The sequence below is a fragment of the Myotis yumanensis genome, unplaced genomic scaffold (genome assembly GCF_028538775.1).
Source record: "Myotis yumanensis isolate MYYU_CA2020_CCGP unplaced genomic scaffold, mMyoYum1.0.hap1 SCAF_18, whole genome shotgun sequence".
In the NCBI taxonomy this organism is placed as follows: Eukaryota; Metazoa; Chordata; class Mammalia; order Chiroptera; family Vespertilionidae; genus Myotis; species Myotis yumanensis.
The window spans coordinates 28,747,266-28,765,272 of record NW_027223769.1 but is presented as its reverse complement, the minus strand read 5'-3'; the positions used below and the strand labels follow the sequence as shown (position 1 = coordinate 28,765,272).

Genomic DNA, 18,007 nt, shown 5'->3' with positions numbered 1-18,007 from the left:
CCCAAAATCATATAAAAGATAAGAAAGATTATCAGCCCCGCTGGTGTGGCTCAGTGGTTGAGTGTCAAACCTATGAACCAGGAGGTCACTGGTTCAATTCCCAGCCGGGGCACATGCCCAGGTTGTTGGCTCGATCTCCAGTAGGGGGCATTCAAGAGGTAGCCAATTAATGATTCTCTCTCATCATTGATGTTTCTATCTCTTTCCCTCTCTCTGAAATCAATAAAAACATATTAAAAAAAAAAAAAGAAAAGAAAAGAAAGAAAGATTATCAGAATCCACAGAGCTGTTACACATCTGGCTTCACAGAAAGGAATCAAACTATCACCCCTCCAGCAGCAGCTGTCACAGGGAAAGAACGCCAGCCAGACTCAGGTTCCAAGGCCACCAACAAACTGGGTCGCCATAGGTAAGTCACAACTTCTCTAGGGGCCAGATTCCTCGCCTGTAAAACAAAGGAGGGCACACAATTCCTTCTGTCTAAAAGCCTGAGTTTCAAGATATTTGGAGCCTCCCTGAACCTCCATCACTGATTTATACCATGCTCTCACCTTGCTATGCACTGAATTACATCTCCCTCACCCAAATGCATATGTTGAAGCCCTAACTCTCCAATGTGCTATTTGGAGATGGGAGCCTTTGGGAAGTAATTAAGGTTGGATGATGTCATGAGATGGGGCCCTGATGATGACATCAGTGTCCTTGTAAAAGAAGAAATATTTCCCCCTTTCCCCAGGCACGCACAAAGAAAAGGTCATGTGAACACATGGCAAGATGGCAGTCACCTAGAAGCCATGAGGAGAGGCCTCAGAATGAAACCTACCCTGCAGGTATCTTGATCATGGACCAGTCTCCAGAAGTGTGAGAAATATGAGAAATAAATTTCTGTTGTTTACTGATTTTTAGAGAGAAGAAAAGAAAGGGAGAAGGAGAAAAAAAAGAAGCATCAATGTAAGAAACATTGATCGGCTGTGCCCCCTACTGGGGATTAAATCAGCAACCTAGGTATGTGCCTTGACCGGAAATTGAACTAGTGACCCTTTGGTGCACTAAACAATGCCCAACCAGCTGAGACACACCAGCCAGGGCAAATTTCTATTGTTTAAACCACCCAACCTATGGTATTTTTATAACAGACTAAGACACACCTTCAACATGAATTACTTGTTTTTACTTTTTCCCTGTATTTGAAACTTGTTCCAAATTTACTAATACATCAAACTGAACTTGGATGAGTTGGAATGTGATTACCAAGCAGCCAAGTGTTCACTACTATGTACACTCAACAGGATCTGGGTCTTGGACTTGTTTATAAACTTATTACAAAAGACTTGTAAGTATATCCAAATCTGTTCAGAAAGTCAGAGAGTGAGGGACATAATGTAAAGCAGGCTACCATGAAGCTAGAGTGACATCACAGGACATAGGACATCAATCGAACAAAGAAAACCCTATGAAGATGGACATGGCGGGGCCAGCAGAAAGAGAATAGGAGAAGGCGATCTATAGGTCCTGCCTTAACCCCAACCCACTCACTCCTGGGCAGAGGACTGGAGTGGCCTCACAGCAGCAACATGTTACTTTGGGGGACAAGGAGCTTCCAACCAGGTTGAGGTGACAGATTTATGGGGAGAGACTGTGAATGGGAGAATGGCTGAACCAGAACCTGGCATTAAGAATAACAGCTAGTATTCACCAAGCACTTCTCTCAGCCACTTCCATTCAACCTCCCCTCCCCATCCACCCCATGACAGCAGGTAATCCTCTTACCTGTTCTCCTTGCACTCTAGCCTGACTCAGGCTCCTAAAGGACATGGTCCTAAGTGTAGATGATCAAGATCTGTTTTTTGTGAAAAACAGTGCCAAGGAAATCTAGAGTGGGGTACAAGAAGCCATAAAGGATCTTCCTCCAACAACCCAACAAGTCAGGGGTCACCTGTCAGGCTGGAGGAACAGAGGAAACAGAGAAAAGGGGACGAATTAAATTGGGAAGTTCTAACATGCACGGGTTAGATATTCCCCATATATTCCCCATCTCAGGATAAATTGTGGAAGATTTCAAAATGGACCAAAGAGATTATTGAGTATCTTCAATGGAAAAATAGGCCTTGATAGAACATAACTTTCCAAATTATCTGATGCTATGGATTTGCGCCTCTGTCTTTGAGCCATTTTGCAATTCTATCAAGTAGTACCTAACTGACAGCAATGCAAGTGATTCCAGCCTGCACACAGGCAAATGAACTATCTGTGGGAGAGACAGCTGAGCCCCTCAAAGCCAGAGTTGCATCTACTTCAATGGTGCGTGCGTGTGTGTGTGTGTGTGTGTGTGTGTGTCTGCTCTTTGAATTTCCCTTTGAACAAGTTGTTACAACTTACTGGTTCCCTGGTTAATAAAGTCTTTTATATTTGTATGAAAGTTATGATTTTACCACTTCAAACTTATCCTTTAGCCCTAGCCAGTTTGGCTCAGTGGATAGTGTCAGCCTGCGAACTGAAAGGTTCCGGGTTCGATTCTGGTCAAGGGCACATGCCCACGTTGTGGGCTCAAACCCCAGTGGGGGACTTGCAGGAGGCAGCAAATCCATGATTCTCTCTCATCCTGGATGTTTCTATCTTTCTCTCCCTCTTCCTTCCTCTCTGAAATCAATAAAAATACATTTTTTTTTAAAAAACAACATAAATGTATAAAAAAAGCAAAACAAACTTATCCTTTAATACCCACAAGCAAAAGTAAAAAAAAGGTGCCAATATTCTGTATTAGCTGCTCTAAGGGGAAAAAGTTTCCAGAGGTCAACAATTCTTCCAATTCCAATTACGTTGAAGTCTACTGGCTTGAGCATACCAGAGGATAACCACGTCTCAATTTTTACCTTTCTACCCCTCCTCCACCAGCAAACCTTGTCTCCAGCTTCCTCATGACTTTCCTTGGCTCTAATCTCAGCAACTGTTAGATTTTATTGATAATCCAAGGAACTGGAAGAGAAGGGCTGAGGAACCTCCCTTTAAGTAAAACCATCACCGCTCCTCTGACTCTAGCACAGGGGTGGGCAACCTTTTTTCTGTCAAGGGCCATTTGAATATTTGTAACATCATTCTCGGGTTATACAAAATTATCAACTTAAAAATTAGCCTGCTGTCTTTGGTCAAACATTTAATTATCTCACCCCTAATGCCTTAACAGGGCCAGGCCAAATGATTTCTCGGGGCTTACATGTTCTCCACCCCTGCTCTAACAGGTGCCACCCATGTATTGTGCCAGAACTGGGACACAGGAGAGCTGTCAAAGCTGGCAGACCCACCAGGAGCAGGGCCAGCAGGAGAGAGGAAACAGAAATGGGCTAAGTCCCTGTGGAATAGGAAAGACAAGTGATGCTGAAACAGTGTTCATAACCTGCCTCACGGTTGTAGAAACAGACACACACGGGGGTTCCAAGAGTGGTCTCTGAAGGTAGGCTGCATAGCTCCCCATTTGCTAGCTGTGGGGACCTTGAGGGAGTTATTGATCTCAATACATCCTCTGTTTCCTCATCTGACAAGTATCTGCCTCATAGGATTGCTGTGAGCATTAAATGAGGTAACACCTGTAAAACATTTAGCAATCTTACACAGTAAATGCACAATAAATATTGGCTTCAATATTTTTCATTGAGAAATAAATTTAGTGTAATGTCAAATAAAAACCAGGAATATAACAAAATTTGATTGGCATCTGTTAAGTCCCATTTGTCATGTCCTTTCCACCTTCATTGCCAAAAGACCAGGTGGCCTTTGTTTCTCACCTGAATTACTCTCTTACCAGGCTTTGCTGCTATCATCTCATCCTTCTCAAAGCCATTCCTCACTCCCTCTAACTCAGTGATATCCAATAGAAATATGTCAGCCACATATGTAGTTTTAAACTGCTAAATTTAGCCCGGCCGGCATGGCTCAGAGGTTGAGCATCAACCTATGAACCAGGAGGTCACAGTTCAATTCCCAGTCATGGCATATGCCTGGGTTTCGAGCTCAATCCCCAGTGTGGGGTGTGCAGGAGGCAGCCAATTAATAATTCTCTCTCATCACTGATGTTGCTCTCCCTCTCCCTTCCTCTCCAAAATCAATAAAAATATATTAAAAAATAAATTGCTAAATTTAATTTTTCTAATAACCATATTTTTAAAGTAGAAACAGGTAGAATTATTTTAATAGTATATTTCACTTATCCCAATGTCAAAATATTATCATTTCAACATGTAATCAATATAAAAAATTAAGTTATTTTACTTTTTTTTTCTATTACATCTTCAAACTCTAGCTTGTATTTTATACTTATGTGCACCAGTCATACTAGCCACATCTCTAGTGCTCAGCAACCACAGCTCTAACTTTTCCCCATCTCTTTCAGAAAATCCAAATTCATTAACCTAACAAATCTGGTTCCCCCTCAGTCCTCCAGATCTTCTCCTTCCATACCTTCACCTGGGGAACCATACCTGGCTCACCTCCTTACCACCCCTTTCCGAGGCTTGCCCTTGACTCCCAGAACCTGATACATTCCTTCTCCACAGGACACACCACACCTTACGCCAGGCACTGACATCAACACTCAACATGTGGATGTACCATTTCCCATAGGCCACAAGGGCTTCCCTGACACGCCTGCTGTCCCTAGCCTCTACTAAAGCACTTGGTGTGTGTACTTTCTAACCCCCAAGTAGACAGGTGCGCCTTGGAGGCAGGATTTTTATCCTATTTATGTCTGTCTATCAATGACTACCCCCACCTACACATTCAAATATATACAGAATATAGATTTTTTTTAAGGGGGAAGAATCTGTTAGAATTTTTGCCACCATCCAGCTAGTGATCTTGATCTACCTCTAAAGTTCTTTAGCCAACTTTCAATCTCCAATTATACACACGTATATAGGGTTTGAACCAAAAATGGTTGAAAATAGACAAGTTAAAGAAGCAACTACCGCTGGAGGAACCATTGTTCCTGGGGTGCGTGTTTTTTTCCATTGGCACAAAAATCTTTTAGCCTTAAACTGTTTTTCATAGCTGTGCTGGAATAAACGAGAAACCACAAAAATGAAGGCTTCCACTACGCCAGTCATCAAATCACAGTGGCAAAGAAATAAACCATCCAAAACTATCCACTTCTGGTTAAACTCTGATAATTTTAAGTGCTTGTTAACCCATTTAATTCCCAAACCTAACTAATCGTTTGAAATGTTCAGAGACAAAATTTTGGATTGCAGTATTTCTTATGGTTCTCTCCAGCCTCCAAAAGACAGAGGCATCACTTCTCTGGCCCCATGAACTGCTTTCTTTACTTTTAATCAGAGACCTTTATAAAAATAACAAGTAGAACCCTCCACTTCAATCCCACTTGCAACTCTTTCTTTACACATGTTAACTGTCTGCTCACTCTAAGGGTTCTCAAATGTTAGCTTGTCAGACCCTGAGCGACCCTCTCTCCCAACACATTAAGCAAAAAGCAGACAACTTCAATAATAATTACAGAACCCCTGGTTTTCATTTTACACTTCCCTAAGCAAAAGGCTTAGCCAAGCCTCTTATGGTCCCCCCCCCCCACCCCCCGCCTTTTACAAAAATCTGTCTCCTAAGCAAAAGCTTCTGTTTCCTAGTAGCTAGCAAGGAATACACTTTTAAAACTTAGAGTTAAAAAAAATAAAATAATAATTACAATGACATTTTATTCCCATATTTCCTCCCCAATATTTTCCACTTACAACAGAAGTTTATTTAATCATAAATATATAAATGCTATTTTTCCTTTACGGATCACATGTTTTCAAATCACTTAATCTTACAAACTACATTAAGTAATACTCCATTTTTTCTTTCTTTTCTTAAACAGAGATATGTCTATTCGTCTATTCAACTGTTTATCCCTGCCTTACTATGTGACAGGCACTGTTTCAGACACTGGATAAAGCAGGGAAACTTACAACACCTCTGCTCTCATGGAGTGGAACTGGTCAGGTTGTAAATAAAGCCGGGAGAGGGGCTGGACGGTGCCCTACTTTAGTTCGGTGGTCGGAGAAGGTCTCTTCGGAGCAGAAGAAAGGAGCAGCAATTCTGAAGAACAGAGCCAAGTGGGCATTTTTGGGCAAAGGCTGGGGGGCAAGGGATGAAAGAATAAACCTCAAATGCAAAGACTGTGAGGCAGGAGTAAGTTAACCAAATGTTAATCAAAGCTTCTGATAAACATGAAATAATCAGTACCATAAAATTCCAGTCTAAAAAGGCCTGTTGAATGCAGGCTATATTAGACTTTTTGAAATATAATTAGTACCCAGCCCCTCAGCCTGACTCTCAATCCTCCATTTCTATAGTAATAAACTCCGGGGCTCCCTGGGGACTCCCCTCTGAAAATCAGTGACAGACTCCGCCGTTTTATGTGAGGAGACAAGGCCACACACGAGGGGCACTGCGATGAGGGCTGGGCTGCCCTTTAAGTGAGAATTTTTCACACAAAAATTCTCCCCATCAAGAAATTAACTGCTTAAAAATATTTAGTTTCCAATACTAAAAAAGCAAGATCTTGTCCCAAAGGAAGTGTCACTTTCTCAATTCTATACCCTTCCTCTCATCCGTCCCATCTTCAGCTAGCTGGAGGCCAGCTCCCAGCCCTGGACCACTTTGAACTGAGCCTTTAGAAGTTTAAAATGGCTCTTTGCCACCTCAGGAGATGCTGAGGCCATCCCCCTGGCCGGGGTACCTTGCTCTAGTATTCTCGTATTCTCGGTCTCTCCCAGTCTATCCTTCCCCATTCTGGGCCCTCTGATCCCACTTTGCTAAGGATTCCAAGCCCCAGCACATCTCACCCTGCTTTTTTACTTCCCCTGCATACACAGCCTCTCCCCCAGGAATAATCTTATTTTCCAAACAGAAATCTCAGGACACAATGTCAGTACATGAGTACTTGCTATAAGAATTACTCTAGCCCTCACCGGTTTGGCTCAGTGGATAGAGCGTTGGCCTACGGATGCAAGGGTCCCAGGTTCAATTCCGGGCAAGGGCATGTACAGCTGATTGATGTCTCTCTCTCATCGATGTTTCTAAATCTCTATCCCTCTCCCTTCCTCTCTGTAAAAAAATCAATAAAATATATATTTTTTTTAAAAAGAATTACTCTACAGTGCTTGGAATATTTCATAATTTAAAGCAAATGATTTCTATAAAACTTAGGATGTACTTAAACATGGTCTAATGAGACAGCACAGGAAATTGGGACTGTCTGGGAAAATTGAGACTCTGTGATCACAGTCACAGGCCTTTGACTACTGCTCTATTCTCTCACAAACAACTTTACTTTCCAAAGAAATCTGACCTCATCCTACAAAAGGATCTGGAGCTACTTCCAGGAATAAGAATAAAGAGGCAGTGATAGTGGCTATGAGTTGAAGGCCAGAAGGCTGGTATTTCCAAGTTATTTCAACAGCTAACAGGACCATCCTGGAAAATAATCAGCCTCGGCTGCCATACAGACCTCCGGTCCTTAATGGGGTGGATCATGTATGCGCTGCAGCCCAGGTAAATCCAGGTCTACCTCTCGACTGGAAACGCCTCTCTCCAGGACCCAGGTAGACATCCATTCCACCAGGAGGAAGAAGCATCGTGGACTCAGCAGGGCACATACCCTCGGTCCTTGCCTCCTCCACTAAGCATCCTCTGAAGTGCCATGACCTGAGAAAGGCTCTTACCACTTTCTGATTAACCATGATCCTCCAGGGCTGTTAACAGAGAAGTAATTTGGCCCTCTGACTCAGGAGGAGCCGGAAGGTCTTACTGAACTCACCATTTCCCACTGGTTCGTACTTGTGGGTAAGCCAGACCTCCAGGTACGTTATAGGGAAAATGCTGACCAAGTCCATAATTTTTTTAAAAATATATTTTATTGATTTTTGTACAAAGAAGAAGGGAGAGGGGATAGAGAGTTAGAAACATCGATGAGAGAGAAACATCAATCAGCTGCCTCCTGCACACCCCCCACTGGGGATGTGCCCGCAACCAAGGTACATGCCCTTGACCGGAATCGAACCTGGGACCCTTGAGTCCGCAGGCCGACGCTCTATCCACTGAGCCAAATCGGTTAGGGCCATAATTTTTTTTAATGTTCAGAAATTTAATGACATTGCCCTCTGATGTAATAAAAGCACTTCTTGAAATGTAACAAAAATTAATGACAGTGCAAAAGAAGAATGCAGCCCATTTAATGAAGCATTCTTCCTAACAGGAAAAAGTTGGAAACCATCATCAGATCTTATGCAGCCTTTGAAAGAAAACAATGCCAAAGCTCTTTCCGTTTGAATCCATCTGACTAAATTTTTTTTCCTAATTTCCTTCACTGTTCCAATATTTTTTAATTGAGATATAATTCACATGTAAATTAGTTTCAGGGTGTATACCAATGATTCAGCATTTGTACATATTTCGAAATGATCGCCACAGTAAGTCTAGTTAACATCCTTCACCATAGTTACAAAATTTTTTTCTTGTGATGAGAACTTTTAAGATCTACTCTCTTAGCCAACTCTTAAGTATGTAATATAGTATTATTAACTATAGTCACCATGTAATATAGTACATTCCATCCTCATACAATGTTTTAACTAATAATAAATGAGGGTACATTCCTTTCAAATCGAAGAAATTTTGCCATTAGCTTCAATAAATATATTAAGCACTCCTATTGTGCAGAATGCTTGCTTTATAGGAAAACGTATTAAAAAATTAAGCTTCAAGTTCCTTCAAGTTCTGTATTATCTAAATCATCCTCAAGGGCCTCCAAATTATAAAGTAAGGACAGTAATAAAAGCTTAATTAAAGTTTTGCTCAGTATATTAGCTATAAGGCTAATCTATACTAAAATAAAACTAATAACAGCTAACATTTTAGCAACTTTCGAATAGAAGGTATTTGCATGTGGTATACAATTCAAAAAGTATGAAAAGCCATACAGTGAAAAATAAATCTCCCTTCCACCCTGGCCCACAGCCACCCAGTTTCTCAACTTGTGTCATTCCAGAGATATTTTATAGTGCAACAGGGTTAAATGACTTGGTATGTGAGAGTTGCTAAGGACTCTGAATGGACGGCTCATTGGTACTAACATCAGCCCCTATTTTCAACTGAGGAAACCTGTTTGAGGCCTGAAGCAAACAAGCCACTGGCCAAGTCTCATGGAGATAAGAGACAAAGTTCATATTCTTGGAATCCATCCACCTCCCATCCCCACCCCCAACACACACATACACACACAGAGCTCTAAACAAAGGTGACTTCAGCTTATGTTGTTCCCTCTGCCCTGAGCACTCTTCCACCAACCTTCGCCATCCCTTTGCCTAGCTAAGTTGACTATCCATATACATTTTATAATCAGTTTGTCTCTAAAAACATCTTGCTGGAATTGTGGGATTGCGTTAAACCTACAGATCAATTTGTGGAGAATTGGTATTTTAACAATACTGAGTCTTCCAATCCGTGAACACAGTATGTCTGTCCACTTATTTTAGATCGTCTTGGATTTCTTTCTTCAGTGTTTTGCAGTTTTCAGTGTGCTGATCCTATACATGTTTTGTTAGATTTATACCTAAGCATTTCATTCTTTTCAGATCAACTGCAACTGATACGTGTTTTTGTTGTTTTGTTTTTTTATAATTTTAGTTTCCAATGATTTGTTGCTAGGACATAGAAATACAATTGACTTTTGTGTTGACCTTGTACCCTGCAACCTTGCTAACTGTCTTATTATTCCCAGCTTTTTAAAAAATATATATTCTATTAATTTTCTACAGAGAGAAAGGGAGAGGGACAGAGAGCCAGAAACATCGACGAGAGAGAAACATCAATCAGCCACCTCCTGCACACCCCCCACTGGGGATGTGCCCGCAACCAAGGCACATGCCCTTGACCGGAATCGAACCTGGGACCCTTGAGTCTGCAGGCCGACGCTCTATCCTCTGAGCCAAACCAGGCAGGCCCAGCTTTTTTATAGATTCCCATAGGGTCGTCTATATAGACAATCATGCCATCTGCAAATGGGGACAGTTGCTCTTTCTTTCCAATCTGTATGCCTTCTATTTACTTTTCTTGCCCTGGTTAGCACTTCCAGTAGGATGGTGAGTATCCGTGGTGAGAGCAGATGTCGTGACTTTGTTCCCCATCTTGGGGAAAAGCATTCACCCTTTCACCACTGTGTTAGCTGCATCTATCTATGTATGTTAACTGTAGATTTTTCGGTAGAAGCTCCTTTTCAAGTTGAGAAAGTTCCCTTCTCTTACCGGTTTGCTGGCAGCATTTACCATGAATGAATGTTGAATTTTGTCAAATGTTTTTTCTGCATCCACTGACATAATCATGTGGTTTTTGTTAAGCCATTCGTATGGTGGAATACATCTATTGATTTTGGAAAAGTGGAACAGCCTTTTGTTCCTGGGATAAATCACAATTGGTTGTGGTGTACTATTCTTTTTACATTTAATGTTGCTGGATTTGATTTCCTAGTTTTTTGTTGAGGATTTCTGGGTCTGTGTTCATGAGGATCATTGGTCTGTAGTGTTCTTTTCTTGAACTGTCTTCATCTGGTTCTATAAACAGATGTGTACTATACCCTTTTCTGAGGTCTTGGATGATAATTTTACTATTTTTAATTATCATGAAAACTGAAGAGTAGTTTTTTATCTTTGCTTTCTGCTAGACTTTGGTTGTAAGTCCTTGACCAGGAAGACAACTTCCAAAGAAAACAATCTTCCTAAAGGAAAATGAGACTGTTTTACAAGGAGCCACAGTGGCTCTGAGCATGCAATGCAGTGAAACCCATTACTTTACCACCATCACCTGCAAACCCCTCCCCTACCCCAGCACATTCCCCAGAGAGTAGAATCCATGTGGAACTGTGCTGATTGGCTTTGGAAAAAACAGTCCATGGTTTCCATCAAATAAAAGATATATTACCCCACCCTGAATGCAAATACTCATATTTGTCTCTGAGTTACCCAGGAAAACACCTATCAAATATTAACCCCTTAATTCCTACAATTCCTAAAATGCTCAGTCATTACTACCCACATACTTAACTTACTGAGGAAGCCAAGACACAACAAGATTAAAAGATTTCAAAATCAGCAGAGCTAAAATCTGAATTTAAACATCTCCTATTACCCAATTTGTTAGAAAAAGTCCTACAAAAATGCAATTCAATGTCGGGTCAATCAGGCATGGAAGGAGCTCAAGAAAGGGATCTGAAGCAAAAGAGTTCCCTGAGGGGTCCTTTCAGCACTAAAATGCTGATTCTGCTTTTGGCACTTTTTGTTTATTTATTTTGTTAATCCTCACCCAAGGATATTTTTCCCATTGATTTTCAGAGAGAGTGGAAGGAAGGGAGGGGGGGGAATTATGATTCAGAAAACCTGGGGAGGCCTCTCTGATTCTGCATTTCTAACAAGCTCTCTGGTGCTGGAGATGCTGCTGACCACTAGGAGTAGCAAGGATCTACAGGCTGCAATGGACCACAGACCACAAGAAATGTCTATAAAAACAGAAATGAAAAAAAGGCAAACTTTTCTCAAAAACCAGAATGAGGACTTATCCATATTTCTTGATGGAATTCTGAGCCGTGTAACACCTTAGAAATACCTTCAGCCTTATTTTCCAGTTTAAATTTAGATTTCAATTTCTTAGAGGGTTTTTCCCTAAAAATCCTGATTTTTTATCAAGGCTAAGAAGCCAAGTACATGGAAAACTTTTTTTTTATTTTGGTATATATAATTGATCTCAGAGAGGAAGGGAGAGGGAGAGAGAAATAGAAACATCAAATGATGAGAGAGAACCATTTGATGGGCTGCCTCCTGCATGCCCCCTACTGGGGATGGAGCCTGAAACCCTGATCGTGTGCCCTGATGGAGATTGAACCCTGACCTCTGCTCAACCACTGAGCAATATCGGCGGGGCAGAAGACTGTGTCATGTTGCCATACCCTCCAAGCAGGTCCCCATCCTTCACATAACCTCTCGCTGTTTAAACTCTAGAGATGAGACAAATGGCAGAGCTAGGTGAGATTTTAGGGGCTGGGCCCCAAAGTTCTCCCAGATGCAAAGGAAAGCTCTACACCAAGCATGTCAAACCCGTGGCCTTCCGGCCGCATGCCTCGTTTATTTAGCCCATGTTAGCCTTTGAGTTTGACCTGCTTGCACACCAAAATAACACCTGAAGATACCACTGGCTCCCATGTCTGGCCTTAGCTGACAAAGTTCCAGCACTGAGGTGGTAACTGCTGGGTAACATTTTATACAAACTACTGGGTTTCAATTTCTTCACCAGATCTTTTGAGTGGCAAGTTCTACCTCCTTTCCTAAGTCCACAGAGGAAACAAAGCAAGGTGCTTAACAAGGCCCTGTATTCTACCTGGACCCGAGTTCCTGCCCTGCTCTCTTGTATTCATTCCTGGTTATCTGTGCTGTGCTCAAACATTGGCTAGCTGCCTCTTGTTGCACACCTCCCCCCACCTCCTCCATTCTCTTTGCTCACAGCAATGCCTAACTACCAACCAACATACCTCAGAGCACAGAGCACTGCAGCTCACCGGATAAGGTCAGTTTAAAATTCTGGGAAGGCATAACTTGCTCCTTTTGTCTTTCCTTAGGGCCCTTCAGAAATGCCCTCCAGCAACCAGCAGAATAAGCCTTTCACCCAGGAGACATAAAACAGTCTGCATCCTGCAGTCTACAAACACTGGGGCCTTTATTTAAAAGGTGTCCGCATATTATATTAGTCCCAAGGAACGTGTATCTGTGTACTCAAGTCAGAAAAAGAAGCCCGATGCCTGGGAGAAACAAAATGTACATAACATGACAGCTCTCTGAGAAGTCTATCAAGTTGCGCTGCCCGGCCTCCTCCGAGGGAGGCCTACCTGTGACAGGGAACATCGGGCGGTTTTCCTGAGCGGGAGCATGGCCTGTCCACAACAGAGCGAAGGAACTGCCCAGAGAGGCCTGTTACAAAACCGCAAAAAAAGGGGGGCAGAGCTGACAGGCCCCTGCCTCGAACACCCTGGAAGCTAAAAATAAGGATTTTAGCTTCGAAATGAGCTCTGCCATAGACAAGTCCAACAGAAAGTTCTCTGTTTCGGTTCCCTCCCAAACTGGCCGCCCTCCCGGAGTGATTTGACTCTGGGTACCAATTGGGCAAAGCCCACCGCGGTGCTGGGGCGGCGGACTCAGGGATGCGGGTCCTGTCTTCTAGGCTCATTAAGCAATCGGACCGCTACTGTACAAACTGGAGACTTCTATGGGCAGATCCCGGCTCCCTCACTGCACCGAGGCTCCATGGCTCCATTCAACAAGCATGGATTGAGTGTCTACTCTATATCGTATGCCCGGCGCTCCTTAGGCGCCGGGGAGGAAACCCAGCCACGGCCCCCAGTGGTGGAAGCAGACAGAGAAGGACCATCGGCAGGGGCGGGTGTTGTGCGAAAACCTGTCACAAGTTGCTATGATCAGTCGTATCCAGGGGCAACAGGACCCCCAGGCGGGCTCCGCGGACCCCCAAGCCAGAGCATCCAACAGGCTCCCGCCGGCGCAGGGGGAGCAGCAGGTAGGCCCGGGGCAGGTGTTCAGGTAGGAGGCGCACACCTGGGGCGGCCGCGCAGAACCCCCAAGGGAGTGGAGAGGGCGGCCCTGGGACCCCGGGCGGGAGAGGGGGTGCGCAGAGCGGGGGTCTGGCCCCGCAAAGCGGATGCGCGGCCGAGGCCAGCCGGGCCTGCGCCCCGGGAGGGAGCCGGGGGAGAAGGCGCGCGGCTAGGCCGCCCGCCCGCACCTGGGGCCCCGCCCGGCACCTACCACTTGGGCGACCTTGAGGCAGCCGAACGCGCCGCGCAGGTAGTCGGGGGTCGCAGCGCAGGCCGGCCAGCCCGCGGCGCTGGCTCACCGGCTCGGTGGTGGGCTGGTACGGGCTGCTGGCGCCCGAGATCATGGAGGTGCTCGAGGCCTCGCCCTCGAAGCCGTCCAGCTCCTCGCCGCTCCGCATGCTGCCGGCGGCCCGGGCCACCTCGCACGGCCGGCCCCCGGCGCCCGGAGCTGGGGGGCTCAGCGGGGCCGCCGCATCGCCGCCGCCGCCTGACTGCCCGCCCGCGGCCGCCCCGCCGCCGCCGCCGCCTCCTTCTCTGCGCCCGCCGCCGGCTGCGGCCACGGCTCGGTCCGCTCGGCTCGGCTCCCGCCGCCTCAGCAGCGGAAAGGAAAGGAAGCGGGAGCGAGCGGAGAGGGAAGGAGGCGGGAGCCGGCGCGGCGGCCGGGAGGGGGCGGAGCGAGTGCCCGCCCGCCGGCCGCTCGGCGGCGCTCCGAGGCCCCGGGGAGGCGGAGGCGGCGGCCGGACCGCGGGCTCTCGGGGGGCGGGGCGGGCGGGGCGGGGCGTCCGTAGGCCCCGCCCTCACCTGCCTGCGCGCGGGGCGGGGGCTGCGGGGCGGCGCCTGGCGATGCTGAGGGCCGGGACCGGGGTCCGGGAAGGCGGGTTGCGTGGACCGAGAAGAACCCGAGCTGAGGGAGAGGGTCGAGGACCCAGGGGCACGGAGGCGCTGTCCCAGGGGGCAGCTCCGTGTTCCTTGGAGGAAGTGGGGTCCTCTGCAGGTAGCGGGAGGACCGCCCCAGGGGCTCGGAGGAGCTGTCCCAGGGGGCAGCTCAGTGTTCCTTGGAGAAAGTGGGGTCCTCTGCAGGTGGCGGGAGGACTGCCCAATGAGCACGGAGGAGCTGTCCCAGGGGGCAGCTCAGTGTTCCTCGGAGGAAGTGGGATCCTCTGCAGGTGGCGGGAGGACTGACTGCCCGGTGAGCACGGAGGTGCGCCGCGCGGCCGGGTGCTGGGAACTGCGTGGCCCAGGGTTGGCCTGACGCAGACTGTTGAGCTGACAGGAGAGTGGCTAAGCGCCTGGGCTCCTACCCTGGGCGTAGCCACAACCAGCTCTGGGGCAGAGCGGGCAGGGGTGAGTGGGGGTCTGCAGGACAGATACACGGTAAATGTGTGTGAAAAACTACAATGTAAGTCCTGGTCCACCGGCCTGACCGGGAAGGGACCGGGATGGGACGCTAGCAGACAGTGGAGTACCCTCGGTGACCCTCTCTTAATTGAAAAGGTTTTGCGAACTCTGGCTAACCAAGTCAGGTTAAACACAGACTTTTGCGCTGAAGGGCATTAATTAGGGACCAATTTACAATTCAAGTGTGAAGCTTAAGTAAAACACTGACTTTCTAAGAATTGTCGCTTTGGTATCTGACTCTTACACGCCACAATGTGATGGGAGCCTCCCGTCCTCTAGGCCCTGAGCAAGGCACTCCACGGAGGCACTGTTCCCATTTTACAGAAGAGAGGACTGAGACTTCAGAGCTGCAGCAGCTTGTCCCAGGACACACAGTTAATGGGTGGGTAGAGTCCAGGTTCCAACTCTCTTCACTACACAATGTTGCCTAATATACAACTCGGATGGGCTTGTGAATTCCAAGCTAAGCAGTAAATACCAAAAGGGCTCTCACCTTTTGGTTACCAAACATGAAACTCAGTGACTCCAATTAATACTCTATTCCATCGGCAAATATTGGGCACTTAGTATGTGCTAAGCAATATGCTAGTGACTGGAGACAGACGGACAGTCAAAGATGATAAGCTGAAACATTGGATGTAGGCTCTGACCTCTGCTCTCTCCCAAAATCTCAGTGAAATGACAATTACAGGGATTTATTTTTTAAAGGGCATAAAACTATTAGGACAAAGAATGGGAAAGGAGACAAAGGCAACAAAATGTTGGAAGCAGAAAAGCAAATGGGCAAGTGGTAACTGACTAGCAGATCCAAGAAAGCTAAACCATCAGCTGGCACAGGCAAAGGCTGAAATGCAACCTAGGTTCTCCCACAGAACAAAAGGCTTTGGAATAGGCAGCACCAGCACATCTAGAAATGGCGGTAAAGGCAGGAATAAAAATTTTTTTAAAAAAGGTCAATTGAGAGTCTTTTTAAGAAGCAGTTGGATCCCTGGATCCCCTCTCATACTTATTCCCCAAAACTGTAGTTCTAGTCTCTGGAGAAGGTAAAACAGAGGGTCTCAGCTGGGAATCACTAGGCACAGTTGAGGACAGGGGTACCATACTGAAAACTCTGTGTGTGTGTGTGTGTGTGTGTGTGTGTATCCCTGGATACTAAGGAACTAGATGCCTGGTTCACAAAATCAGTGCACTGGAGGGGAAGCCCCTCAGCCTGGCCTATGCCCTCTCTCAGTCCAGGACCCCTCACTCCTTACCACCTGCCTACTCGCTGCTCCTTAGCGCTGCCACGGAGGTGGGAGAGGCTCCCACCACCACTGCTGTACTTGCCAGCTGTGAGCCCGGCTTCTGGCTGAGGAATGCTCCCATTGTGGGAGCGCACTGGACACCAGGGGAAGCTCCTGTGTTGAGCGTCTGCCCCCTGGTGGTCAGTGTGCATTATAACAATTGGTTGTTCTGCTGTTTGGTCCATTTGCATATTAGACTTATTATATAGGATATGAAAGCAAAAAAAAAGTTAAAGGAAAGAAAATCTCACAGGAAATAGAGTAAAAAAACAGAGATAGAAAATGAGAAAATAAATTAGAGCTATAGTCCAAGAGAATAATAGAATAAGACTTCCATAAAGTTAAAGAGAGTGAATGGAAGGAAAAAAAACATAAAATAATGATTCAATAACATTTTTCAGGCCAAAACCGGTTTGGCTCAGTGGATAGAGCATCGGCCTGCGGACTGAAGGGTCCTGGGTTCGGTTCCGGTCAGGGGCATGTACCTGGGTTGCGGGCACATCCCCAGTGGGAGATGTGCAGGAGGCAGCTGATCGATGTTTCTCTCTCATCGATGTTTCTGACTCTCTATCTCTCTCCCTTCCTCTCTGTAAAAAATCAATAAAATATGTTAAAAAATTAAAAAAAAAATAACATTTTTCAGAACCAAAGGACATGAGTTTTGGACTTAAAGGACCCACCAGTGCCCAGCATAGTGAGTGGCGCATCAGACCACTGGAGCAAAGAGAAGAGCCTTGACGTTTCACGAGGAACATAGCAGGTTTCTTTATAATGAATCAGGAATCAGAAAGGCATCAGACTTTTGGGAGCTACAAGGGAATGGAGCAAACCCTTCCACATCCTGAGGAAAAGTGATCCCACCTAAGAAGTCTGGTTACAGCTGGAGTATGAGTAAGGTGTGAGGGTTGATGGAAGACTCTTTCAGACATGCAAAGACTCTCTCTGTCTCTTTCTCAGGAGGCAGACACCATCAGAACGAAGATTTAAACCAAGGTAGCAACCCTGGCTGGTGTGGCTCAATGGATATAGTGTTGGTCTGTGAACTGAAGGATCTCAGGATTGATTCCTGGCCAAGGGCACATACCTGGGTTGCAGGTTCAATCCGTGGCTTTGGTCAGGGTGCCAGTGGGAGGCAACCAATTGATGTGTCTCTCTCCCATCAAAGTTTCTCTCCCTCCCTCCCTTCCACTCTCCCTAAATATCAATGGAAAGATATCTTTGGGTGATAGTTAATAAACCAAGGAAGCAGAGAACAGAGGATCCAAGAGAGGGTGGATGCAGCCTACAGAGAGGTGAAGGGGGCAGAGGCCCCAGTGCAGCAGGGCTGGGAGTCAACCAGCCCAGACTGGAGCAGCCAGAGACTTCAAGAGACTTCTTCAAGGTGAAATTAAGAAAATACTTGATTTACAGCAAAGAAAGATACATCGTTTGGGGAAAGATTTGAAATAAAGTAGTGATAAATGCCTAGGAAACTAAGCAAATATAGATATTAATTGCAGGAAAATTAAAATGATGTATAGAAAAGGATAAGTATGGTAAATCACAAGGCTCAACTGTGAATAATATTTGCATAATTATAATAATGTAAACAATGAATACTGGCCTATCCAAAAGTATGTGACCATATTAGGAGAGGATGGGGTCCAGATGTATGCACGTGTGATAGGGAAAAGGGGAGGGTGTGCAA

At 45.7% G+C, this 18,007-nt stretch overlaps 1 protein-coding gene across 1 annotated transcript in view; it reads right to left on the bottom strand.

Annotated features, from left to right (window-relative positions):
• Positions 1-14,202, bottom strand: part of CMTM4 (CKLF like MARVEL transmembrane domain containing 4) — a 46,599-nt gene extending 32,397 nt beyond the window's left edge. The window contains 2 exon segments of the mRNA XM_070398013.1: positions 13,851-13,898; positions 13,900-14,202. Of these exon segments, the coding sequence (XP_070254114.1) occupies positions 13,851-13,898; positions 13,900-14,037 (186 nt within the window). The 5' untranslated portion in view covers positions 14,038-14,202.
• Positions 14,203-18,007: the final 3,805 nt, after the last annotated feature.